This window comes from Nesoenas mayeri (genome assembly GCF_963082525.1).
Source record: "Nesoenas mayeri genome assembly, chromosome: 7".
In the NCBI taxonomy this organism is placed as follows: Eukaryota; Metazoa; Chordata; class Aves; order Columbiformes; family Columbidae; genus Nesoenas; species Nesoenas mayeri.
In genome coordinates, this window is record NC_137551.1 from 19,143,284 (window position 1) to 19,169,547 (window position 26,264).

Here is a 26,264-nt window from a genome sequence, read left to right on the forward strand (position 1 = left end):
GCCCCACAGTGGCAGAGAGACCCAGTTTTGGGACTGGCAGCGCCATGACACACCTCAGCCAGCCTCCAAACACAGGGAGTCACTTACCCGCCCAGGCGGTGCAGAGCTGGGGCACTGTGGCAGTACCTGCTATACTCAAGGCCATTCAGCTGACCAGGACAGGGGGATGGGTGGTGCCATCGCTCAGGGATGGCCAAGCAGACGGGGAAGAGGAACTGGAGGTAAAGGGGGAATCCCACAGCTCACCTCAAACTCCAGATACTCTTCCTTCTGCTTCAGCTCCTCATACTCCTTGCCCTTCACCTTCTTTTCAGGCAGCGAGGAGCGATGCTCCAACAGCTCTGCTGACATCGTCTTGAACTTGGTCTCATGGCTCTTCACCTGCTCCTCCTGGGGAAGGGTGGCACCATGTCAGTGCCCTCTGTTCTGCCCAGCCCCTTGTAGCCCCTCAGCTGCAAGTGTGTGTAGTGTGAGCCAGCTGGGGCCAGAATCCGTTTCTCCCCTCTCTGGTCCAACCAAGATCTTAGCTTCTGGTCCTGGGTTATTTATTTTTTCTTTTTATTTAAATGGCAGGTAAAAGCACAGGCCCTTGGGGGCAGTCTGCTCCTGCATGGAGTGGGGGCTGGCTGTGGCCTTAAAGCAGAAGAATTTAATCCCCTCCAAAACCAGGCTGGTGTTTTTTTTAATCCTTCCCGCTCTATGAATAACTGTCCTGGCACGCGTGAGCGCCAGTTAATCCCCCCGGCTGGCCGCCCTTCAAGGGCCTGGCCCTGGCAGGACCCTGTAGCTGTGGTGTAGGACCACATTCTCCTCCAAGGTTTGACTCCATTGCCTGTCTTCCATCCCTGCTGTGCAAAATGAGACCCACTGCCACCAACCCAGCCTCAGCACCCCCTTGCTTGGCAGCTCCCCAGCCATGCTCCCTCAGCCCTGCACCCCACTGGGAGGAAGCGCACAGGTCCCTCCACAGGGGACAGTGCCACTAGTAAACCCAGGGGTCTGTCCCAGGCCCGTGACTTCCCCACGTCATGGCCTACCTGAGACAGCCTGGTGCAGGAGCTGGGCAGCAGTGGGCGGCTGAATTTCTTCTGGGAGCCAATGGCCGCGGGAAAGGGGGGTGCAGAGAACATGGCTGCCACCACATTGATGCGTGTGATCCATGAGTGCATCTGTTCAGGGTTCCTGGGAAGAAAGGCCAAACAACAGGTGGGCTCTAAGTCACACTAACCATGTCACAGGCAGAAGGACCTGCCCTCCAGCCAAGATCCAGGTCCCCCAGACCTGCCCCTGGCAAACCATGGCACCTGGGGCTCTGCCCCTAGCCACCTGGGCCACCATGAGCCCACTAGGGTGGGAAGAAGAGGAGCTGGGCATAGCCCAGCAGTGATACTGGGTCCCTTTTCTTCCAGAAAGAGTCAGGACAGGAGAAAGCAATGTAGCTCTAAGCCCCATCCTACCCTCCACCCCAGTCAGAGGAGGCCCTGCGCCCCAGCGTGAGGCCCAGGCAGTGATCATGGGGGACTCACTGTGCCTGGAAGAGGAAGACTCTCCAGTCGGCTGTCCTGAGGTAGAAGACATTGGGTCGCTTGCTGTAGTCAGATGCCCGCGTGGCAAGTGAATGATGAATGCTAATAGCGTTCTTCAGCTCCTCTTCCGCCAGTGCCTTTCCTGGCTTATACTCCTCCTGCGAGTCACAGAGTGTTTCAGAGCCAGTTTAGGGATGCACCACCCCACAAGTCAGCTCTACGAGGCTGCAGTGACTGCAGGTAAGTGCTGGCAGTGGTAGGCCTTGGAGATCACCCTCCACCAGGCTCCTGCGGGCTCTGCCCCCAGCACACACTACACCCGTGGAGAGAGGCTGCATAACCTGGGAACATGGGCTTGTCAACAGCGCAGTGGCTGTTCCACTGCCCTGCAGCTGGGCAGCATGTGTGCCTGCAGGAGACTGCATTTACAGCCCAAACCCCCCCACACAGCAAAGACCCCGGTGCCTCCTCTTTCCCCAAGCCAAGCCCCCACTTGCAGCGCCCTTGTCTGGCAGCCACCTTCTCCACCCCCTCTGAGCCCAGGTACTCTGAGAACAGAAAGGCCACCAGATCCCTGGGCAAGAGTTCAAGTAGGCATGGTGCTGAGTCTGATTAGAATGGGCTTTGCAATGCTGTGCATGGGAGACCCTCTCTCGCCGCTGTGGGGATTGCTGTGACCTCCTTCCCTGTGTCAAGGACAGTCCCTCTCCCTGGTGTGGATGTGAGCAGCCCCACTGCTGCCTACCTTCTGCAGGTAGAGAATCATCCCCTTCAGGATGGCATGGAAGGGCTTCCAGCCGCGCTTCCCTCGGGGTGCTGCCAGGGAGGAGAGAGCAGCCCAGACATCAGCCACAGCACGGAGAGAAGGAAGGCAACCCTCCCCCAATCCTCCTCCAGCCAGCCTTGCTGCAGCACACGTCACCCCACCCCAGGGACAGCAGCATGCCAGGACTGTCCCCATGCACCTGAACTGTGCCGGCCGTGTGCCTGGCAGATGGTGCTGCTGGCGGGGGGCTGCATGCCACCCCCTGGGGCCCGCACCGCTGGGCTCCGCACCTCGCTCCCCGCCTCACCATGCTCCCCTCCTGCCTCAGCACTCCTGCTCAGCTTCACTGCTGCCTCCCCGCTCTGGGATGGGGCTGAGGCGGTGCTGCCCACCAGGTAATGCTGGCTGCAAAGTGTGGCTGCATCTAATCAGATCAAGGCAACATCAGATGGCCAGGGCTTAGAGCAGATTTTAAGGAGGAAACAGTGAATGTGCATTGCAGTGCCCAGCCAGCAGCAGCTCACTGTGCTGCTTGTTTACCACACCACAGGACACCTTGTCCCCACTATTCTGAGGCAAGGGTGCATGCCTCAGGGAGCCCACCCCAACTTTCCCATTTTCAGCACTGCAGGCAAGGGCTGCACTGTCTGATGCCAGCTCAGCCTCTGCCCAGCCCTGATGGTGGAGCTGGACAGGCAGGGAGAGGCTTTCAGGCTCCCCAGCCTGAGGCCTCAATTATGCCCATCACAGCCACACAGACAGGGCACAGGGGGCTGATGCTGGAGGCTGGCATGATGCCACAGTCAGATGTCACAATGACTCCTGCTCTGCTCCCTGCTGGGTTTCTGGAGCTCACTGGTGCCCTCTCACCCCAGAGACCCTCCCATGGGCTCCCCAGGCACCTACTTTTCTTGCAGTCCGGATCAGCGTGGATCTTGCGCACTAACAGTCCATGCTTGTAGGTGGCGATGCTGGAGTCTTGGGAGAAGTCCAGAAAGGGGTTACTGCAGCTGCTGATGCGCTTGATGGACTTAGGGTTGGGGTCTGCCAGCTCCGAGAGGGACTTTCTCAGCTCCTCTTCATCTCTGCCAGGCACAGATTTGGGTGGGGAATGGGGTTGTTACCTTGCTGGGGAAAGCAAACACCAAGCCTTCTACTTGCTGGTGCCATTTTAAGGCCTGGCTTCTGAAAAGGAGGGCAGGAGAAGCAGAACAGGCTGAGCAGTCACCAATAGAGAGCATCCTAAACCCACTTGTGCCTCTGTGCCCCTGCTCTTCTAGGCTGGCAGCTATAGTACTGCCTGACTGCCCCAAAGATAAGGCATGGGGGTGTCTGCTGCTGGCTCAGGGTGGGGTCCCTGTCTGCCCTAGGAGCATTTTTTGAGGGGGCTGGGACTCATGTTGGAATGTTGGCCAACATGATGAGCCAGGGGCCATGGAGGAGCAGTGCCCTGGGGCTTGGCACCACCACAACCCCACTGTCCCATGGTGTACCGGTTCATAGGCAGGAGCTGGCAGGAAAGAGGGTCTAGAGTAAAACCCCCTCAAAGAGAGAGCCTGGCTGTGGTCCCCACTTCTTCAGGGCAGCAGTCAGGCTATGGGGCTCAGAGCCATCAGCTAAATGGTGCAGGGAGCCCCAAAGGCTCTAGGGGCACTAGCCCCAGGGCAGAAGCACAGGTGCGCATGAAAAAAGGCAGGCCCCCACTTGCACTCTCCCTCCAGGTCATGGCCCCTGCACTGCAGGCAGGGTGCTGTGGGCAGGGTGCATTGGTGCTGTTCCCCCCTCGCCCGGCAGGAAGATGTGGGAGCCCAGAGCTGCTGCCTCTCCCCACCCTCAAACCCGTTCACTGCTAATTAAACCCCTCAGCATCTGCCTGCGTCTCCATGGCAGCAGCCCGAGCGCATTGGCTCAGTGCTGGCAGTACTACCGGGCTGATTAATCCCCGCAGCGCGGGCGCTGCCGCTCCTGCTGCTGGAGATGGCAGCTGTGGGCGAGGGTACGGGCACCTTGTGAGGCCCCAGCACAGCCAAAGCCCCCTAGAGCCTGCCTGTTCCCACCCTGGGCACAACCACCAAGGCAAGAAGCAATGTTAAAACTGCAGAGAGCTGTGGCCTCAGGCAGCCTTCCCCCAGCATGCTGGGGAAGAGGTCCCCAGCGAGGTGCTCAGGGCAGCCAGAGGTACGCTGCCACCACAGTTCTCCAGGCACCTCCATCCCATCTCCTCTCAACTCGTCCCATCCCACATCCTCACAGCCCTGCAGGACTGTGGCTGATCGGCCCTCTAGGGCAGGCGATGCTCTGGTGGGGAGGGCAGCAGGGTCAAGGAAGCCCCTCTTGATGCCTGCAAAGCAGCGCCACTGCCCACCCAGCACCAGACAGCAGCATACCCCAGGAGGCATACTCACATGGCCCACTGCAGCTTCTCATTCTTGATGGAGCCGTACAGTGTCTGTGGAAAGAAGAGCAGGGGATCAGCAGGAGAGTGATGCCAGGTCAAAGGAGCTGCTCTGGGGACAGAATGGGGACGTCAGGCTGGCTCAGGTGCACTGGAGGTTAAGGCAGCTCCAGGGCAGTTCATCCTGGTCCAGCACTGGCCTGGCCAGCCGACTGTCTTTGTTTCAGGGCTACAGGTACCTTCTGCAAACTCACACACACCCCGGGCACAGTGCTGGGGCACAGCCCTGGCTGTCTCCCATGACAGTCTCTCCTCTGCCTGCCCATGACAGTGGCATGGCATTAGCAGCATGACAGCGAGGCACACCGAGCATTTCCAGTCCCTCAGGAGATGCACTCTTCTCCACTCCAGGGTGTCCCAGGCTGGCCAAAGGCCTGGCTTTCAGGAGGCCCAGGCCCCAGGCAGGCAAGGCTTTGGGCTAGACTTTGATGGTATATACCTGCTGCACCCTGCCTGGTGGGACTTCAGCCTGGCCCAACGCCTCCAGCAGCTCCAAGCCACCACATACCACAGCCAGCAACCTGCCATGAGCCACTTGTCCTGGGATGGCAGAAGCGGGCTCATGGTAGAACCCACTGCTCCACAGCGATGTGATGCTCCTGTGGGAAGCTGCCCAGAAGAACGCTTAAGCTTTGGGAGAGACTTCAACAGGGTGCTGACCGTGGACTTGCACAGACATCAGCACACTATCATTCATTAAGATCTCAGAGGACCTCACGGCTGGTCAAGGCGGGGTGGGTGTTTGCCTACAGCTGAGCTGCTGCTGCTCAGGGTGGCTGTGGCCTGTCCCTACCCTGTCCCCAGCACTTCCCTAAGCACCCTGCCCTCCCTGCCAGCCCAAACACTGCCAAGCTGAGCAAGGCAGGACCCGCTGTCTGCATCTCAGCACAGGAACAAGCTGAGCCTGCCTGCAGCAGGATGCTCCAGGGCCCCACTCCCAAGCATTTGTCCGGTCCAAGCTGGGTGCAAGCCAGAGCCGCTCTTCAAGGCTCTGCAGCTGGGGAGGCTCTGGAGAGGGTTTCAACACAGCGCTCGCAGAGGGCTTCGGAGCAAGATCTGGAAGGCATCATCCTTGGAGGAACATAATTGAGTCTCGCACAGGCTGTTCAGGCAGCTGTCAACATCCATCACTGGGCCAGAGACTGCTGCTGAGAGATCTTGCTGGTGGCTGAGAAAGTACAACTGGAGGCGTGCAGGGGCCCAGGAAAGCCAGCCAGCAGACAGGCCCCAGCGCTGGCTGGGGACGGAACTTCCACCACTCCCCCAAGAGGCGCAGCGGCCAGGACAGAGCGGGGACCAACTCCCTCCCTCACTTCCCTGTCAGGGGAATGGCCGTACAGCATCAGCTTGTTTCTCAGAGGATGAAAGGGATCGCCCTGATCTGCAGGCAGAAAGTAGGGTTCACTTCCTCCTGGGAAGACAGGAGGTTCACAGATGAGGTACAGCCTCAGTGCCCAAGTGGAGATTAGATCCCAGCCCCATTTATGCAGTCCCAGTGCCAGAGGGGCAGGATGCTAAAGTGTGAGCAGGGGGTACCTGCTGGAGGGCTGGCAGAGGTGGCTGGAGGAGCATGGGTTGCAAAGAGACCTAAAAAAGAGCATGGGAGATAAAAAAACAACCCAAAGTCCTGAAGAACCTAACCTGGGAGAAGAGCAGGGGGAGAAGCAGGCATCTCAGAGCAATGTGAATGACAAGGAATTGCCACGGGGAACATAGGGAAAGGGATCTTACTGCCAGGGATGTAGCCGAGAGATGCTGAGAACCAACAGGCACAAAAAGGAGATTGGAAAACTGGCACAGAGAATGGAGACTGGGAACCACAGAAAAGCTCCTCAGAATGAGCAGGCAGGATGGGACATGTGGCTTGGCTTCCATCCAGCTCAGTGACAATATAGAGAGGGGTCAGCTCTGCACCCCGAGGAAGGGAGACGTGAGCCAGCTGCATGTGGATTTTGGAGGACAGGGTGAGGTGCTGCAGGAGGGGACTGTGGCCCCCAGTCCCACACAGGGCTTGCGGGAGGCTTGCTGCTAAATGCTGAGTGAATGAGCTGATGTCAGAAGATGCTCGGGGGGTAATTCTGGATGGCACAGTGCCAGAGCACAGCCTGGCAGAGCATCGCGCTACAAAAGCCCAGGCTCTGGGACTGTCAGTGCACACTTCAAAGGCTAAACTGCCTCGTGGCTTCAAAAGGCTCTAGCCACACTGCTATAAGCCCTGACAGCATCCCTCAAACCCACTGCAGGCAGCAGCTGCCAAGCACCCTCACCTCAGAGACGGGGAGCAGGGGCTGCTCAGCACTCCTGTGCTGAGCTGCAAATGGGGAAGCTGGGAGGGCTGAGAGGGCAATGAAAAGCTTTACGTTTACACTTAAATCCTGCCAAGACTCTGCTTCGCTAAACACTAACCCCGGCCAATACCGGTCTCGAGAACAAAGCTGCTGGACTCAGCCTAAGTCCTAGCTGAGAAGATGCACTCCAGCCACAAAGCCCATCCTGCTCTTCTGGTCCCATGGTAGTACCACCTCTGGCCAGTCCCAGCTCTTTGGTGCACAGAACACGTCTGCTGGAGAAGCAAAGGTGGTGCAGGCTCCTGAAGCCTAACTTGCAACCACATCAGCAGAGACCAGAGACACCAGCTGAATCACTCAGCAGGTCCCTCTCTCCAGACTGCCTTTGCTCCATAGTTTCCTCTTGGGCCAAAAGGCAAGTTCAGCTCTGAACTTGCAAGTACTGCTCACAAGAAAGCGGAGCACTGGCTCCATGCCACTACGGCTGACCCCAAGTGTAGTCGGGGCTTTTTGTCATCGCTCGGTTATGAGCTCACTGCTGCAGCAGGCAGCACCAGCCAGCTCTGCCCTAGACATGCGCAGTGTTGAAGAGACCTACAAATATACTGTCCCAGCAGGATTTCTAATTGAACCAACAACATCCTTCTTTGATGCCTTCCTTCTCAAAAAGCAGGCTGACAGGACATCCCAGAGTCCTGCTCCAGCAAACGTCTCCAGCAGGAGTGGGGGCTGCACTGGGCAAGAGGCAGGTGGCTCTGATGCTCCAACCCAGCCCTAACACTGGCCCTGCTGGAGACAGCCCTACACAGGCAGGGTAAGGAGAAGGCATCCTTCTTCAGCTACTCAGCTCAGAGCAGACCACAGTGGAGATCCAGTGCTGATCCAAGGAGCCAGGCACCAAGCTGGCCTGGACACAGCTTTGACACATACAGGACTGTACCAAGGGCTGTAGCGCAGCACCCAAGTAATAGAAGAGGGTTGAGGTGAGAATTTAGGCATCCAGCAGAGGGTTTTAACCCTTTCAGGGGTTCCTCTCTTATGGATCATAACTCTTACAGACATGTCCCCTTTCCAGTCTGATGGTTCCTATGCTAAGCAACACAGTGCTAAGCTCTAAGTGCTGCAAGATGCCCTGTGCTGATCAAGGCTCCCCTTGCTCTTGCCATCCCTGTGACCAGCCACAGCTGTGTGACATTCTGCAAGACAGACTTCACAGCCAACAAGCGCCCTCCCTGCAGTCATTCTGCCTTTCTCAGTGCATGGCAGCATTTCAATACAAAAGCTCAGTTGCTGGCTTTTCCCAACTTTTCCTTAGCAAAATATCTTTCTCTACACCCAGCCACAAAGCTCTGTCAGGTCCCCCAGGCAGCCAGACTCCCCAGCTGCGCAGATAGGAACGGCACCATCAGATCAGCGACATATATCAGTGGGAACCATACCTATGTCAGGTCCCTTATTAAAACCCCTGATGCCTCCCCAGCACACACAACCCATGCTCAAGAACAACTCACCACCTCGTACACACCAACACTGCTGCACATACCCCGTGTCCCCCCCCTCCACTGCAGAGGGGCTGCTGCATACACACAGAGAAGAGTGATTTGGGGACAGACTTTTTTCCCCATTGGGTGGGCTGACCTGGGGACAGTGTTCTGTGTGGTGTCACCTTCCACCCTGCTGCAGGCGTAAGTAGCAAGCAGCAGGAGCCAGCTACCCACCCCTGCCCCATGCTTTCAACTCAACAACATCATAAGCAGCACCAACATCTTTTAAAACATTCCTTGCCCAGCTGACTACCCACCCCAGGACAGCAGACCCATCTATCCCTCCCAGCACAGCCTCACAGCGCAGCAAGCAGCAACTGAGCGTCTCCCTTCCAACTGCATATTTCCATTCGAGTGCGTCACAACTTAATGCTGCCCCCAGACTGTACTGCGCTACGACAGCATTGTCGCTTGGCATGGCTCTGATGTCTCCACTGGGCTGGTTTTGACCATGGGGGCAGCCCAGGTGGCTCTGGGGTACCCCTGCCTGCCTTGCCCCACCCTGCCTGCAGCGCAGGGACCGGTGAGGACTCTTCTTTCCCTGCTACACCAAAGGCAGACACCCAACCGAGGTAGGATGTGCCCAGAGACAGCCTGTACGCTTCTCCCCACCTCAGACTGACACACACCAGGATAATACCTCCAAAACGGATGCTGGCTCACAGCAAGGAAGCTCTTGGCAGTAAAAAGCCCTTTTTTGTCCAGGCAGCCACTCCTTCCTCTCTAGCTCTGCTCGGCTGGGAGCCTGGGCTGCAGTATTGCCCCTCTGTGCTGCCTTGCAGCTCTCCCTGCCACTCCAGCCGGGTGCCAGTGTGCCCCAGCCGGGCTGGCAGGGCTCAGCACAGCCCTTGGCAAGGAGCCCGCAGAGCTTGTCACTTAAGCTAAGCTGGAGGGCTGGTCCCAGCGGTACGGCTCTGTCCTGGATTCTTCTCCCAGCAATGTTTTCGAGCAAGCGTTGCTGTCAAGTCATCGTAAGTGGCGCAATGTCACCCGGGTCTTGCCGTGCTCCTGCTAGCCCCGTGCTCGGGGTGGGCTGGGGGGTGCATGGCAGGGTTGGAGGCGGGGACCCTCGGGCGGAGGGTGGCTGATGGGAACCCGGCTCCGCAGAAATCAGGCTGGGGAGGGAGATGAGGCTGGCTGCTCGCTAGATCCATGCCAAGGCTGAGGCTCTCGCAACGGAGGAGTCAGGTGGCTGTCCGGGTATGTCCGTCCGTCCGTCTGTCCGCCCGCCCGCCCGTGTTCCCGCCGGCGCGCAGGGCGCTGCGCATCCCTCCGCGGCACCCCGCGCTCCCCCGGCCCGCCGCTTACCGGCTTCTTCTTGCGGCGGTTCTGGAGGCGGCTGACCACCAGGTCGGTGTAGAGCACCGGCTTGAGGGTGCGGGAGCGCTGGGGCCAGCCGTAGCAGAAGGTCTCCACGCCGCGGTAGTTGCGCCCGTAGCGCACCGAGCACATGGAGCGGGACCGCATGCGCCCCGCGCTGCTGTTGATGCTGTTGACGCCGATCATCCTGCCGGCGGCGGCGGGGGGAGGGCGGCGGGGTGCCCGGCGGCCCTGCCCGGCCCTGCCTGCCCTGCCTGCCGCGGCCCGCTCCGCCGCCGCCTGTTGAAGCCGGGCCGGGCCGGGCAGGGCTCGGCGGCTGCTGCCCGACAGAGGCGGGGCCCCGCCCCGCCCCGCCCGCCGCAGCCAATGGCGACCCGCGGCGCCCGGCCGAGCCGAACCGAGCGGGGCCGAGCCGAACCGAGCCGAGCCGGTCCCGCGGGGACAGCGGCGGGCAGCCCCCGCCGCGGGGCAGCAGTCACGGCGCTGATGCCACACGAGCTGCCGGAGCTGCCCCCGCTGCATCAGCTGGCCCGCCCTGCCCCCTTTCCGCCCCAGCAGCGAGAGCGGGAGCAGGTGGCCGGTGACATCTCGGGGGCCTCCTGGGCTCCATCGGGCGGGCAGCACCTCCACTCTGCCAGCTAGGTAGACTTCAGAGCTGCTGCTGCAGCCCAGCCTGCACCAGGGACTTCCAAAGGGCTGAGCTGGTAGATCTCAGACCTTTCGTCTTCAGTGTCCACCCCACACTTAACTCTCCTGCCCATTCCTTCGAGGTCAGGCCACAGGAATCAGTAGCTAGAGCTGCCCAGCTGGTTAAGGGCAGGATGTAGATGCTCCGATCAGCTGTTCCCATGAATAAGCAAAGGACTGGGTATCCTTGCTGAAGATACAAGGATCAATGTGTTATTTAGTCAGGCCTGACTGAGTAGGAGATGTGGCCAGTGGAGAAAGGGAAATTTTCCACTCTGTCTTAACTGCTCGGCATAGCGATCACTGAGCAAAACTTGTGAGGGAGGGGACATGGGTGCCTGGTGCATCAGACATACTGGGCTGCCCTTGAGGCCAGGAAGAGCCACAAGAGACAGGGAGAGCAGCGTATCACTCCCAGGAGAAACAGAAAAAAAAAGACATAGCCTGTGGGATTAGACTGAGCAATCATTCCTGTGATTACAGCTCAGAGGTGGGAGCCAGGGCTTTCTTCCCACATTGCTAATCACCTACCCAGCACTCTGAGTGTGTGAGCCCTGCAGTTGTGCCTTCAAGCTGGAAGGTGGGGGCACATCCTACCTTCCTCCCCCAGACCCGACTGCATTGTCAGGTTTAATTCATTAACATCTGTGAAGTGCTCTTGCTCCTGGACTGAAAGGCAGCACAAATTTGGCTCACTCCTGCAATCCCTAAGCAGTGCTGTGGAGAAATGTGGCCTGATTTGGCCCTACTGTGCTGGTACTGGCCAGCAAAGAATAAGATTAAGCTAAAAGGTTAAGGAAGGAGGGGAAGACCTAAGGCTCCATAAAACAATCGATCATGTAAAGGCCAAATCCACATCTGAAATATGACAGACAACCAGCAACAGTGAGTGAAATCCCACAGGGCCTGGGCTAGAATCACACTGACAAGAGAAGAGAACAACATCTCAAGAGCTAACCAAAATACCACCAGCTCCAGCATGTCCCACTTCACCTCTGCCCTTGCAGGGTCAGCAGCGGCCTTTGTTTGGCCACAGAAATTTGAGTCCAAGCCTGCAGACGTGGGCATCCTTGGGCACGACATTATATGGGTTCTTATATCCTTGGTGCAGCTCCCTATCCCAGGTAGGGAGAATACCCAAGCTGGAGAGCTGGGCAGCTCTGCCTGTGAAGCATGATTCTCCAGGGCAGGTTTCAGAGCCAAAAGAAAGTGTATCCAGCAGCAGGAGCTGAGTGCTGGTAAGGCATCACTGCCTTAGTTCCAGCAGTAGTGCCGTGCAGGGCATGGCGAGGCACTGCCAGTGAGGGGGACGTGGTGCTCAGCTGTGAAAGCACAAGCTTTCAAGTGTTTTCATTTTTTTCTGCATAAAACTGGGATTGTTTACATGTATTATCTAGTAGCAGATAAAGTTCTCGTCTGACTCAAGCTGCCACCCGCTCTCAGGCATCGTGCTGCGTTTGTCTTGGGACTCCTCGCAGTCAGAGACGAGGGGAGCACCCAGGCTCTGCATGGGTCTATTCCTGCTGTTTCTGTTCCCTGGCAGGGAGTGCTGTGGGTGGGGGTTACCTCAAGCCCCCCAGCTCTGAAGCTTGTGGGGCAGCAATCTGCACTATCTGCCCAGGCAGGCTTGGGAAGAGCCCCCAGGACCATTCTTCTGCACTAGTGGAACTGCCCAAGACCCAGCCCTGAGCTTTGGGAAGCTCCTCTGAGGCCCGTCAGCCCTTCCCCTCCCCTGCTGCCCTTAGGAAATGCGTGTGCTCCCAGAGCGCTAAAATTAGTCAGCCAGCTGTGCGGCACACTTGCACAGGAGCCTCAGTCCCCAGGCACAGCCGACAGCCAGGTCCGCTGAGGGGGCAGCATCCTAACTGGGGTAAAAATGGGACCAGCACAGGCTGCCACAGGGAGGGCAGCCAAAAGCAGCTGGCAGAAAGGAGAGGGTGTCTTCTCTGGGCAAGCCTGGCAAAGGCTGCCCAGGAGAGGCACAGCCCCTTCAGACACCTTTCCTTGCTGTCCCCCTCCCCAGCACAGGCCAACAGTGCTTTCCCCACCTCACCCACCCTGGGATCCTGCTCCCCCTTGTACGGGCAGGGGCTCCCCAAAGCAGAGCAGTGCTTCAGGTGAGGAGCTGCAGCCTGCCCCACACGCAGTTCCTCGCGTTGCCTTTCATTCCCCCTCCTCAGCACGGCTCCCATACAGAGGCGGCTGAAAAGCGGCGGTGGGAAGCACCGCAGCTGCAGAAGAAACAGGCCATTTTTAGCAGAGCAGCCTCCCCACTGCTGGGCTGCAGGCAGAGCTGTGCAGGGCTGTGCTGCAGCACTGCAGCCTCCCCCCACTGCTTTACACCTGATAAAGGTCTTGGCCTCAACCCATGAGAGAAAGCCTGTAGCTTTGTGGCACTTGCTCACTGCCCTATTTCCCACTAGCTGGAAACTGATGGGATAACATGATCTTGCTTGGTTAAACTGTTGGTAATTTGGGGGGTGAAGTTTAACATGAGCGGTGCCTGAAGTGTGGGTACCCAAGAGTGGGGCACTGGAGGCTGCAAGGGGGAGCACGCTGAGGAGCCTGTGGAGCTCGGATGCTTCAAGGCGCAGCGGTAGAACTGGAGGACAGGTGTTCAGGACCCTCATTTTGGATGTTCCTATTCCATTTCGGATGCTTAAAGCCTTTTCTGGAGTTGAGTTTAAAATTAGAGGAGAATTTTTTCTGAGTAACTTCTTTTACTGGTGAAGCGTGGGCTGAGAGGGAGGACAGCCCTATTGAGAGCTGCTGGTAACCTCTTAATGATGGGGTGAGCGACACAGCTAGGAATAGACCCACAGAGGCTGAAAAGGGAGCTCAGCTTTTCACCCTCAGTTGCTTTTTTTCATCGACCATCTCCACCCATCAGGGGTCCAGCACCCTGTGGGAACCGATCTTCCACATCATGAGTATTTGCCAACTGTAGTGCTGCACTGACAGCAATGGTTTCTGCCCAGCAGATCCCATGGGAGCTAAACCTATTCCCAGGGCCCAAGACAGGCAAATGGCAGCTCAGAAAACCCTCCCGAGAACAGGCAATGCCAGAGAAGTGCAGCAGTCCAAGGCTGGAGGTGCTCACTGAACATTGCCCACCCTGGCCAAGCCCTGCTGAGAACTGGGGCAGGCAGGCAGAAGGCAGGAGTCCCCTAGTCACACCAGTGCAGTGAGTTCCCAGCTTCAGGGCTTTCAACACCAGCCCACCCTCCCCATTGCCATGCCTCGCTCATGTCATCAGAAACATTCCCTCTGACATGGGAGACAGCCCCAGTCCCAGGGCGTGGCCACAGCTTTGGGCTTCAGTGCTTCAGGGAGCCAGGAAGGACTGAGTACCATGGGGCCAATGCCACAAAACCTCTGTCTGCAGCTGGGCAAACCAACACTAATCAACTGCCCCACATGTGCCCCCTTGCTGGCAATGGAGGCACAGCAAGAGCAGTGAGGGCAGCAGGACCACAGTCAGAGCTCTAGCATCCATCCTCCTGGGGGTATGGGACAGCCCCATGTTCCCCCCAGCAAGGCAGGAGGAAAGCTGCAGGCCAACAAACCACCATATTTCCTGTATGAGGACAGACACAGACACATTCATTGCCTCCCATATAACCATCCATGAGATCCTACCCAAAGCTCTCACTTTTGCTCCTGCCCCTTGGCTGGTCAGGGAGAGTGACTGAATTTACCTTGAGCAACTCCTTGGGGAAGTCAGTACCTCCATTGAGTCCCTCCAAGTTCCCAATGAAGTCAGAGCAGGACATTCTCTTTCCAATGTTCTGAGGGAGAGAAACATGAGGGTTACCTTCAGGCCAGGGGCCAGTGCTGGCCGGAGTGGGTCATACAGCCCAGGAACAGAACAACAGTGGGATGATGGGCCAGCCAGGTCTAAGGGAGGCTGCTTGCAGGTGTGGTGAAGCTGCCGGCTTTGCCTAGACTCTGGGAGTCTCCTTTTTCTAAGCTGGGTGCTACCTGCTCCTGAGGGCAGCTGGTTTTGAAGTCCCACTCCCACCTTCTCTCTCCCTGCCCACTTCCCCCTTCTGTCCTCATCCCACCTCCACATCTTCCAGCTCAGTGTGTCTCCTCCAACGCCCCAATCTCCTTCACCAGCCCCTCCTCTCATTCAGCCCTTCTCCTCTCTCCTCACCAGCCATGTTAGGGGTCACCAGCCCTCACAGGCCCAGGGTCCTGTGCCTCCTACTCACATGGCTCTGTCCTTGCAAGTCCCCACTCTTCCTCCAGCACCTACGGTTCAGAGTGGTGGGGACAGAAAGTGCAGAGACAGAAGGGGCCAATTGCAGCAGGAACTTACATGTCCATGCAGATCTGTGTTTAGCAGCATCAGGGCGCAGGTGAGGGTGTGGGCTCCATCTGCAGCATAAGCACAGGACAGGAATTAGAGCCCCTAGCTTGGCTCTGAAGCTGGTGCTCCAGCCTCTCAGCGTCTCAGGCAGGGCACAGGGGCTCTGAGCCCACAAGACAGCCCTGAGCCGCCCACTCTGGGCACGTGGGGCACACAGCAGACAGCGCGGTGCTGGCAGCACGCAGGCAAGTAGGTAGGAGGCCACTGAATTAAAGCTGGTCCCAAACCTGAGCATACAAAATCCCTTCCAAGCCGGCAGCCCCCTCAGCCAGGCAGTGACGCTGCAGCTCATCCTGCAGAGCCCCCAGCACGGCAAGGTGGGACCAGCACAGCCTCCTGCCAGCCTCACTTGCCCCAGAGCCAGCCCAGAGCAGACCCAGCACGTGGACACACACAGGAGAGGCGCAAAGACGTGAAACGGTACAAAGTAGGTGACTGTGCCACCCTGAGTGCTGAGTACCCGAGTTTTCTCACCTGACTGTTCCCTGAGCCGAGGGTCTGAGAGCTGGGGTCTATCTGGTGAGAGGGGCCTTCTCTTGCCTCTTGTGCTAATCTGCTCAAGGTCAGAATTAAGGATGGGTTGAGCCCTAATTTTGCATGATCCAACCAGAGCGGGTTTAAAAAAAAAAATAATTCTAAAGCACCCGCCATTTGAGAGAAACGACTTCTCTGTAACTGGGGCTGTCTTCTAAGGCTTCAGTACATGCTCTCAGCCCATTCTCTGGTTTCAGTTTGAACACCTTCACCAAGCTGACGAATGGATGGTCTTGCTTGAAACACACACACACACACAGAGCTGCTTACCCTCTGAAGAGATGGCGTTGGGGTTGCACTCGTAATAGCGCTGGGAAAAATGAGCCAGCACTCGCTCTCGCTCTTGTGTCTCTCCCATCAAGGCCAGCTCCTTTAGAAAGGACCTGTAGAAGCAGCAGCAGCGTTGGTCACACATGATGCCCACCAGCAGCTTCTCCAACCCACTCTGTGCAGGAGTGGAGCTGTGCTTTCTGGTCTGGAGACCCCTCTGTGTGACAGATGATGCTCTGCTGTCACACATGCCACCCAACCTGCTACAGGAGTCCCCTCCAAGCCCACAGCACCATACCCTGCTGGCACATTGCAGAGACCTCCAGCCAACTGCACTGATCATTGAGGTAAGACTAGGGGAGCCCTTTCTTGGTTGTGTGGCTGCGAGATCACTTTGGGAATCACCTCCCCTATTTAAGAGGTGAGAGGATCTGCAGGTGGGAGCACTGGGGTCTGCCTACTTCTGCAGGTCTCTGTGTGAGTGCAGAGGGCAGGGTGCATGCTGGGACCTCACTCAGGTGGTCACCACACACACACACACATACACACACACACATACACACACACACACACACATACACACACACACATACACACACACACATACACACACACACACATACACACACACAGCTCTGACCTGAGAGCCTGGTCCAGGCTCATCCCTGTGAACACAAAGAACTTCAGATATTCCCCTGCCACCATCCTGCTGAACTCGTTGCTGAAATAGAAAAGAGGGGAGTGAGTGTGGGATCAAACAGACTGTGGGGACAAACAAAGGCACACAGGGGTGAGGTGGATTCCAGGATGGTGGGAGCTCCCCAGGGCTGTGGGAAGCATTCTGGGGACAGAGACACCTCACACTCCCACAAAACTCAGAGGGGTCACCCACAGATCCAATGGGAATACTGGGCATGTAAGAGAAACTGGAAAAGCTTGAGCTGGAAGGGCCCACAAGAGGTCAGTTAGCCATCCCCTTGCCCTGACACCTTACTGAAGCATCCAAGATGCAGTCATGGTACAAAGCTGCCAAACCCTGGATGTCTCTGGGGTGTTCAGACCTTTATAGGGTTCAGACTTTCATAGGATTCCTGCCAGCTATTCCTTGCCAGACCAGAGCCCTGCAAGGGCAGCAGTTGTAGGTGCACCAGGGGTGCAGGTGAGCCTCTTGCAGAATGGGCGTTCCTTGTGAATACCCACACGTACTTCTTCCCCAAGTGACGGGCCACATCTGCTTTTTTAAAGCCATCCAGGTTGTAGAGCCTCTTGGCCAGGCGCTTGGCAGCCTCCAGATCAGCCTTGTGCCCGTTGGAGAGGGTGTCTGTGCTGCCCAGGGCCAGCTGCTCCACGCTGTCCATCTCTGAGTCTGAGTCCAAAACCAGCTGGCTCATTGGGTGGTCACTGCAATGGGAAGGGACACTCAACATTAGCTTGCCTACAGGTCCTCTCCCCACTCTTGGGAAATGCAGATTCCTCAAACTGCTTTGGAGACCAGCTGCTCACTTGCTGGGTCTCAGGATGAACAACACTGGTTAGAGACACTTGAGGGCAGGTCAAGGAACTAAGGGAAGGTTTGGGGATGCAGCTGGAGGAGAGGTGGGGTGACAGGACAGCTGCAGTGACTGGTGACAAGGCCAAGGCATTCAAACTCGTGTCCAGACTGGATGTGGAGAGACAGGATAACTGCTTTGAAGTCCCCGAACTTGAGCCTGTGAAACTGCATTTGTGGGCTCAGGCTCTGCCAAGCTCAGCCGTAGCAGAGACTTGGAGCAGAAACATGTGCATATCACATGCTGTTCTACAGATCCACACTCATTTTTTAACCTGGATAAACTCCTTGTGCTCCTCTCTTGAACGCAGTTTCTACCCAAAAGAAGACAACTATAATTCTTTCACTCGCCTCTTCCCACCCACCCACTTCAAAGCACTTCATGGAAGGGAAAACTGAGACAGAGAGGGTGAAAACGAAGGAAACCCTCTCAGTCTCCCAGGGGGGTGTACTATCTTCTTCAGGCTGCCCATCAGCTCTCAGCCCACCATGCCTTAAATGGCCACGTTAAGAACGGCTCTTGGCTCAGCCCCCAAAGCTGACTCAGCCACGCAGAAGTTATCCCAACCAAAAAACTAGTTGAATCTAATCAACAACAAACGTTAAGCGACTCTGACCTCGCCCAAACTTTCTGGCAGTCCTCGCAATGTTCCAGTCTGATTTATTTTTAAAAGTCTCTAATTGACTTTTAAGAGGCCTGCTCTCCTGAGCCAATTACCCAGGCCAATCTCCTTGAGGCTCTGCTTCTTCCATGAAGGACGAGCCTCCCCGCTGCTCAGCACTGCCTGTCCCGGGGGAGCCCTGCACAGCACTGACAGGCTGCCCTGTGCCTCAGGGGACGCTCAGGCACCTTCTTCCCAGCACCCTGACATCCCCAGCCGGCGTGCAGTGGAGGAAGCTGCTCTGCACTCAGACCCATGGGCCAGACACTTCCCTGGTGAAAACAGCTCTGATGCCCCACAAGTCTTCAGGGAGATGCACTTGGCTTGGACCAGCGCTGAGCTTGGCAGCACCGGATGGTGACCGTGGTAAGACCTTGATGGGTGGCCCAGGGCACACTTGTGCCCATTTTGCCCCAGCTCTCCCCAGGGAGCCCGTCCATCACCCCATACCGCCTTGGTGGGAACAGCAAACCTCTCCTCCTCCCAAAACAGAATGGCTGTATCCAAAGGTGCCGCTAGCATGCACCTTGGTGCCCACTGCCCTCCAGCTGTGTCCAGGAGTGCTGCCTGGCAGGGCCAAAGCCGTCCTGAGGGAGGCTTGGTGCTGCTGGGCCAGTGCTGGGCATGTCTCAGCCCCGCTTCAGCTCCTCGTGCAGCTGCAGCCACTGTGTCCTCCACCAAGGACAGGGCTCACAGGCTCTTTGCTTCCCAGCAGCAGAGGAGATTAATCCATCCCAGCAACTGGCACTGGCCAGCCATGGACTGTGATGTCTGTATTTGCCTCTAAAGCTGACAAGCTGCAATCACAGGGGCATGGGCACTGTCTCTTTCCCAGTCCAGCAGCTCCAAGGATGCTTCTCCAGCCACAGGCTGAGCTACAAAACCCAAGGCCACCCCACCACCACTCCCCATGGCCCAGCTGCCCCTCCAGAGCAAGTGGCTGTCCAGTAGCTCTCTGAAGACCTTTTCATTTTTTCTCATTCATCATCAGTGAAAACTCCTGATACCCTTCTGGACCTTGCCTATCCTCCCTAAGAAATTGTCCTCTTCACACGGCCAGTTGCTGGTGCCTCTGGGGGAAAAGATAGAGCTCTGAGTCTCCCCCCATGACCTCTCTTCCCAAGCTGTGCTCCTCAGCTTTCCTACCTAGTGCTGAGCATGTAGGCATGGGGCCATCTTCAAAACCTCTCTGTCCTTCAACATCTGTATCTTCCTGCAGGTTTCCAACCTGTGCCTGCAGTTCTTGCATTGCTACTTGCAATAGGCATGCAGGGATCACAGCCTGGGTCTTAAAGCAACTGTACCAGTGTGATCTGCTGTCCTCTCCCTCACCAAGTCCCCATTCTGACATTGAGCTTTACGTCAGTGAAGCATAACCTTGCACTAGTCTGTGCAAGTGACCCCAGCCATGCCATGAAACAGGTTTTCTTCCAACACTCCAGCCACTCATACTGTTAAATAAGCACTATTAGCCTCAATATGTTGGGAGCATCCTGTTCATGGCACCGTCTGTCACCACTCAAAGCCTCAGCTCTCTTGGAGAATGTGCAGCTTAAAGAGTGAAAACCAAGTGCCCAGTCTTCAAGCAAATGGAGAACAGAACAAGGAGATGTGTCCATGTCTGAGGCAACTGAGGTGATGTTAATTTTCTTGCCAATGAGCTAATGTCTCAGGGTAGGGTTTTTTTTAGTGTACTTTCTAAAGTGACATTTCAGTTTGGCTTGAAGAAACAGTGAGATAATATTTTCTACATTAGATACATTTTCAACCCAAGAACTGTCCCACACTTAAGGAACAAAGATCAAATTTGGTATTGTGCGAGCATTCTCAGCGTGCCTGAAGTGAGTCATCCCCAAGTGTGCCCAGCGCTAGCTCATCCCTCTCTGTGCTGCCTGCCTAGGACAGGCCCTGCTTTCCACCATGTCACCAGGCATGCTGGCCCCCTGCCACCTCAGAGGTGTTCATTGGAGAGCCTGGGTCCCCAGCATCTATGTCAGAAGCAGCGAGGCACTTCTGGGGACCTCTGTGAGGAAGGCACATGATCCAGCTCATGGGTTGCACTGGGATGGAGGCTCTTTCCCAACCACCTCCCAGCCCAGCTCAGTGCAAGGATGGGGTTGTGTTCCCAGCCCTGGGGAGCAGCTGCGGGACCATGGTCCTGCTCATGGCCAGTGTACCACAGAAACTCCTTCTTCAGGGCCAGATACTTCTCCAGGGTCCAAATGTTCCTTCTCAGGGCCAAATACTCCTTTCCTGGAGCCAGATCCTCATTTCACCCCAATATTTCTCCTCTGGCCAACTGCCTGGAGTCCAGCAGAAGAGACCACAGCTCCTTCCCTGGCTGCAATGCAGGATGTCACTGCAGGAGCACCAATGTACTCTCCAGCCTGCCACCACAAACTGGGCATGCTTGGCACCATGTTCTCTCCATGGCTGTCAGCAATCAGGAGCAAATTTCCTCAGGATGTGGGGCAGCAGTAAGGCACTATCTCAGCAAAGCCTGCTCCAGAGGGCTGACCTCCAGCTCCTGGCTGCTAACAGGGATGTATCTGCATGGTGGGCTGGGTGGCCATTGGTTACAGCTGGGGGTGCTCAGCTGAGCTCTTGGTTTGTCCGGGTCCTGCCTGACACATTTACAGGAAGATACCTTCTGTAAGAAACTCAAAACCTCCAACCACAATCCAAGTGCCACTTGCTTCCCACAGGAGGCTGTTTTGCGTCCTGCACCATGAAGGGACAGGGCAGGGAGCCTGGTCCGAGTGTGTGAGTGGCACGTGCCTGGGGGAGAGCAGCACTCTGCACTCAATTCCCAATGCCCCACACACATGGCTAGATGCCTGATGCCTCTGCCAAGCAAGCCCAGCCTGCCTAATATTGCTGCTAAGAATGTACCAGACCGGATCTTTGGCTGAGCTAAATAAACGCAGTTCCCTCCATTGGTCTCAGTGGAGTGACTTTGATTTATGACAGCCAGGATCTAGGCTGGTTCATTCCTCGCAGAATTCAAGTTAGGGCTGGGAGGACACTTGAAGGTCAGCTGGGCCAGCCTCCAATCACAGGCAGGGCTGGTCCTGCTTTCTGGCAGCTCTGGAGTCTAATGTGGTCCTCAAATCACCCGGCCACAGCAGCACTTGTCAGCATTACTGCTGCCAGATCCAGGTAGGACCAAACTTTGGGCAGCTGTGCTCCTCCTCAGTCCTGTTTCTCTGCAGACTTCCAGAGCCTCCCCGCAGCACCAGCTCTCTCTGCAGATGCCTGCCTGTTCTCCATCACCCCAGCCCACCAGCCCCTCTTCTAGGGGGTACAACCACTCCTGCAGAGGACAGGTGCTAACTCTGCAGTCCCACCAAATAATTTCTGGAGCCAGCTGAAAGTCTTAAAATCTGATTACTCACCTACTGGGTGGAGGGTTGTCTTTTTCTTCAGAGACACAGATGCCATGGGGTAGTGCAGGGAAACCTGGGTGTCTCAGATCCTTGGGCAAAGCCCAGCCTGTGGGCTCTGGGTCAGACCCAGGGGCTGGAATTAACACCTGACACGACTGCCTGCACCCCATGGGGATGTGTTGTGCCTGAGCCTAGCCAGCCCTGGGACCCTCCCACGCTTCCCCCATCCTCCATGCCATGGAGCGCCTGCCCCAGCCCCCAGCATTGTGACCGCATCCTGTGCCCCAGCTCCTGCTGCCCTCCATGGCTCAACATAGAAATGCCTGGGAGGAATTCCTCCCCAAGGCTTGTGCCCCATCTCTTGCCATGCCAGTGCTTTTGGGGACACCTCTTAATTCTGCAACCCACCCTTGTCTGCCTCCTGTGCTCCCATCCCACACCATCCCTCCCTTCCCCTATCTCCATCCTTTCCTCATTGCCCTCCTTACTCTGCTCAGCCCTCCCACATCACACCCCAAATCCACCCCACTGGGCCCGAAACTGTGTACAGCCCTGAGGACATCATCTCACCAGTTTGCCCAGTGCCAACTGGGAGCTCAGGCCAGCTGACAGACCTGCGCTGGCCTCGAGAAGGAGGGTCGGGGGGGGCACCGGCTCACCGACTGCTGCCGTAACAAAAGGGACCTTATAAAGAAACACAGCGGAGCTTATTGGCAGGGCCCCGGCGCTCCAGCACACGCCAGTAGCCGCGGTCTGGCCGGGGAGAGGCTGGGCTCCCGGCGCATCCCCCGCCCGGGCGGCGCGGCCCCGCGGGCTCCCCGCTCCTCCCACGCAGCCGCAGCTCCGCGGCGGAGCTCTCCCTCTAGCGAGGCTGCGGCCGCGCTGCCCCTGCTGCGCTATCCGACCCTTTCCACCAGGCACTTCGCAGACCCCCCCGCTTTGCTGCTGCTTCTCCTGCCTGCCCTTCTTTCTGTCCCACCTCAGGCGACGCCCCCGATTCAGATCGCGGCAGAGCGTGCCTCGCTCACCTCTCGCGGGGGTGGCACGGCGGGCAAGTCACGTCCTCTCCTTCCACTGGCCCTGCTCAGGGACCAGCGCAGCTGTGCCTGGCACCAAGGCTTGCTCTGAGGGAGTGGGACAGCAAGGGAAGCTGGGTGGCTGGATTGGGGGGACGCTAGCACCACATCTGGCCCTGGCCAGCCCCACCAGCCCCAGAGGGACCCCGCCAGCCCTGAAGGGCTCTGACCCCATGTACGCTCTGCAGGTGACCATCACAGCCTGTGGACAGACTGCTTTAACTGCAGCCCTCTGCCCAGGGAGAGCTGGGGGCTGCACACCTTCACCTCCCGCTTAAATGGGGTAATAACTTTCTCACTCACTGGGGATGCCGCCATGCCATGTGTTCTGGTCTGGACGGGTGGGGAGGGGGGTCCCACACTGGGACCCTTGCCATTCAGCCACTGCTCCCTCCCTTTTAGCCAAGGCCACTAGAGGAGGCAGAGGCATCCCCGTGCCCAAGGAGGCCTTGGCAGGTCTGCACTTAGGCACACTCCCCATGCACAAGGTCAAGATAAAAGTGTGGTCTCAGACAATCATGTGCTGAGGGACACCAGAGCCTTGGTGTGAGCCATGAGGCTACGAGAACCAAGGCCACCAGCTGTGGGGGACACCAACTTGGGTGTTCCTGCCACTGAGAAAGATAGAAGATCACAGGCTGCAGGGTCATCCAGACCCCAACCATTGTAACAAATAACATCAGAGGTTTCAGGAGCACAAGAAGGACAGCCACAGGGCAGCACACACAGGTCTAGACCCGCTGGTGTTCATCACCAGTCACTCCTTGTGCCAAAGCCCTGCAGCTCGAGGTCACCTCTGCCAACCTTAAGGCCAACAGCCAGTGTAAAGCACAACCTCCAACGCAGAGCCTCCCTGCCTGGGGTCCCCAGTCCGTCTGAGCTGGTGGCAGTCGGTCTGTACTGCTTGTGACCATAGCTGGTGGCAAATCCTCTGCTCTGGCCATGCTGGCACAGGTGATGTTGCATTATGATGGCTGCAGAGGTTTCCGAGCTCCTTTTTCCAGCAATTTCCATTAAAGACCCCTTAATGGGAGCATCACAAGGACACTCCTCACTCAAGCAGATCAGCCCTGACAGGCACCAGGAGCTGCTGACCTCAGCTCATGGGAACCTTTGAGCAACCAGCCGAGACAGTTCTTCAAACTACTTGTGAAGCTTCAGGTACCCAGGCCAGGGAGTGCAGTGAGGGCTGCCACTGGGTTTCCCTGCCACCAAAGCAGAGGTGCTGCTGCTAGTGAGGGCTGCGAGAGGAGAAGGCAAGAGGCTCAACAAAGGTGGGCTCAGCAAAGATCCAGGGCAGTTTGAAGGGGCCACATCACCCCCTCCATGGCCTGTGCCGCAGCACAGTGGTGCTCTGAAACATGAGCTAGGAGGGGAGCACAGTGCTGCTACGTCCTCGGCACTGCTGGCATGCTCTGCACTCCACTGACTGTCAACCAGGGAGGAAAAACCTCTGATAAGCCACGTTATTGCTGTTCCAGCTGCCAGCTGTGTCTTTGCACCCTCGCACCTCCCTGTGCCCCTGTGGCAGTGTTGCTGTGTATGATGGCACCCTGTGGACAGTAAGTCAAACACTGTCCTCTCAGCTTCTCCAGGGTGCCCTGTTTTGGTCCCTTGCCTCAGCAGAGGAAGAAGCAGCTAATTCTTCCTGAACAGAGCACTGAACGTGGCTGGATACTCCCACCCTTCGCTGCCTCGTGCCTCTCGGACTTCACCAGTTTTACTGCACAAACCTTGCCTGGTCTCTGTGCCACCATGTCCCTGGCTTCAGTGTCCCAAAGAAAGGGAAGGCCTAACCCAGTGTCTCTATGCCCCAAAATCACAGATGCAATACCCCACTCTCCTCTCTTGACTGCAGACACCAGAGAAGATACAGAGCTCGGATCCCCACCAGAACCCTCCAAGCTGAGCTTACGAGGATGGTACAGGTTGCGATCAGAAATGACACAGGTTTAGTCTAGAAAAGACCAAACCCAAAACATTTTGGTATGGAAAAGACCAAAGCCTAGAAAGCGGGTGAGGGATTCAGGAGGCTCTGGTATTGCACAGGAAGTCACTGGGCAGAAACCTTGCAGGGAGGCAATGCAAACAGGAAGGTCAGCACTGCCATGACTGAGACACCAAGTTCTCCAAGAGCCAGCAGCTCTGCAGCTGACCCACTGGGCCAGACCTGACCTCCAGACCAGACATGACCACTCTCCAGATGAGCATACCCTGGAAAAGTGAAAAGATGTGGCCTGCCAACCTGCCACGTCACAAGTGCCTCAGCCCAAGTCCTTGATGGAAGGGGCAGGAGTGCAGGAAGGTAGTGTCTCAGCCTGGACATGGTCTCATCTAGGGACAGGCTGGAAGTGGTGGGGCTGAGCTCCCCCAGCCCTCTCCACCAGAGATCTCCCCAGGCATGGGGCAGCCATCTGGAGCCTAGGTGCAGGCAGGCTTGGAGCAATGTACAGGGAGCCTCTGGTGGGCTGTGCTCATCTCTGCACTCCATCTCCCAGCATACACAAGGCTGAAGAGCTTCAGGAGGCCAGGACAATTGGTACAAGACCATGGGACTCCTGCCCTTCAAGAAACAGGAGGCTGCTACTCAGATGGCGAGGGGCGCAGCAGTATCAGGAAGTCTTGGCCTCCAGGAGGGAAAGGTTGTGGAATTTCTACTGGTACTTGACTTCTGACTGGCCTCTCCCCACAGCCACCATAGATGTTAGACTCTCCTGCAATGGGAACCACCACGGGATTGAAATCCTGGGACTCTCTGCTTGCTAGGTTGGAGGAAACCTCACAGTGCTCCAGCACCAACAAAGCTGGCAGAGATTAAAAAGGAGATGTGCTGCCACTGACACACCTACCACGACACCATGGTGATCACTGGCCTGATCAGCCACTTCACAGAAAATCCCTCACACCCAGTCCTGACCCTCCCCCTCTTCCCCAGGAACATAAGTTAGGCTCTGGCTGCAAAATACACCACACAGGGGTGGACTCCACATCGAGCTGTGGTGGCCCAGCTGGACAGCAAGCAACTTTGGTCACTCACCTCATGTTGGAGGCCAAGGGAGTACCAAAGCTGTCGTCTGAGCGGCAAGGGCTGTGCCGAGCACACTTTCTTCGTCTTCCCTGCTCCTCCTCCCTCTCTGTCCAGGGGGCATCTGTGGCTGAACTGGTCCCAGAGTCCGGCTCCAAGTGAGCCAGAGGAGCAAAGTTCTCCTCGATCAGCTTGGCGCTGTCTCGGATCTGTCCCTGTATTTCTGGAGTGAGGGTTGGGAGGTCAAAGGTGAAAAAGGTCCCGTGGGTGTGGGCTGGGGAGGAGAGGATGTCAATGGAGTCCAGGCTGGTGTAAGATGTGCCTTTGGCTCGATGGGACTCCATGATGCTCTCAAAATGCTTGCTGAAAGAGTCCATACCATCCTTAGAGAGGCTGTGCCCTAGAAAGGGCACTGGAGACTTGAGCATACCCTGTGTGTCTCGGTCCATGATCCTAGAGGGAAAGAAGGTGAGAAGAACTGGTCACTGAGGAGCAAGGGATCCAGGTCCGAAAACAAAAGCCCAGGCGCTGCTCCAGAAGGAAACTGGGGAGGGCAGAATCTCCTCTGAACATCTGTAGACCTCCAAGGAAACGCCTCCCCTGCCCAAGACATCATGGGAAGAGGGACTGCACTGGCCTCCCTCCAGACATATGCTTCTCCTTTAATGTGCCACAGACTTTTGTTCCTTTAGTGGCTCATCCTCATAAGAAGCTTATGAGATGGCTACTGCTCCCAGTCACTCAAGCTTAGATCCAATAAAGGACTCAAGAACCAGAAGCAGGATGTGGTTCAGCTCCATTTCC

The 26,264-nt window shown here is 57.0% G+C and overlaps 1 protein-coding gene across 1 annotated transcript in view; it reads right to left on the bottom strand.

Annotated features, from left to right (window-relative positions):
- The window catches only part of PSD (pleckstrin and Sec7 domain containing), a gene marked incomplete at both ends in the record, with an annotated part of 33,702 nt that overhangs the window by 396 nt on the left and 7,042 nt on the right, over positions 1-26,264 (bottom strand). The window contains 12 exons of the mRNA XM_080347735.1: positions 247-390; positions 1,038-1,182; positions 1,527-1,684; positions 2,272-2,342; positions 3,199-3,377; positions 4,698-4,741; positions 14,285-14,374; positions 14,908-14,966; positions 15,763-15,875; positions 16,403-16,483; positions 16,963-17,163; positions 25,473-25,913. Of these exons, the coding sequence (XP_080203861.1) occupies positions 247-390; positions 1,038-1,182; positions 1,527-1,684; positions 2,272-2,342; positions 3,199-3,377; positions 4,698-4,741; positions 14,285-14,374; positions 14,908-14,966; positions 15,763-15,875; positions 16,403-16,483; positions 16,963-17,163; positions 25,473-25,913 (1,726 nt within the window). The remainder of the gene's footprint in view (positions 1-246; positions 391-1,037; positions 1,183-1,526; positions 1,685-2,271; positions 2,343-3,198; positions 3,378-4,697; positions 4,742-14,284; positions 14,375-14,907; positions 14,967-15,762; positions 15,876-16,402; positions 16,484-16,962; positions 17,164-25,472; positions 25,914-26,264) is intronic.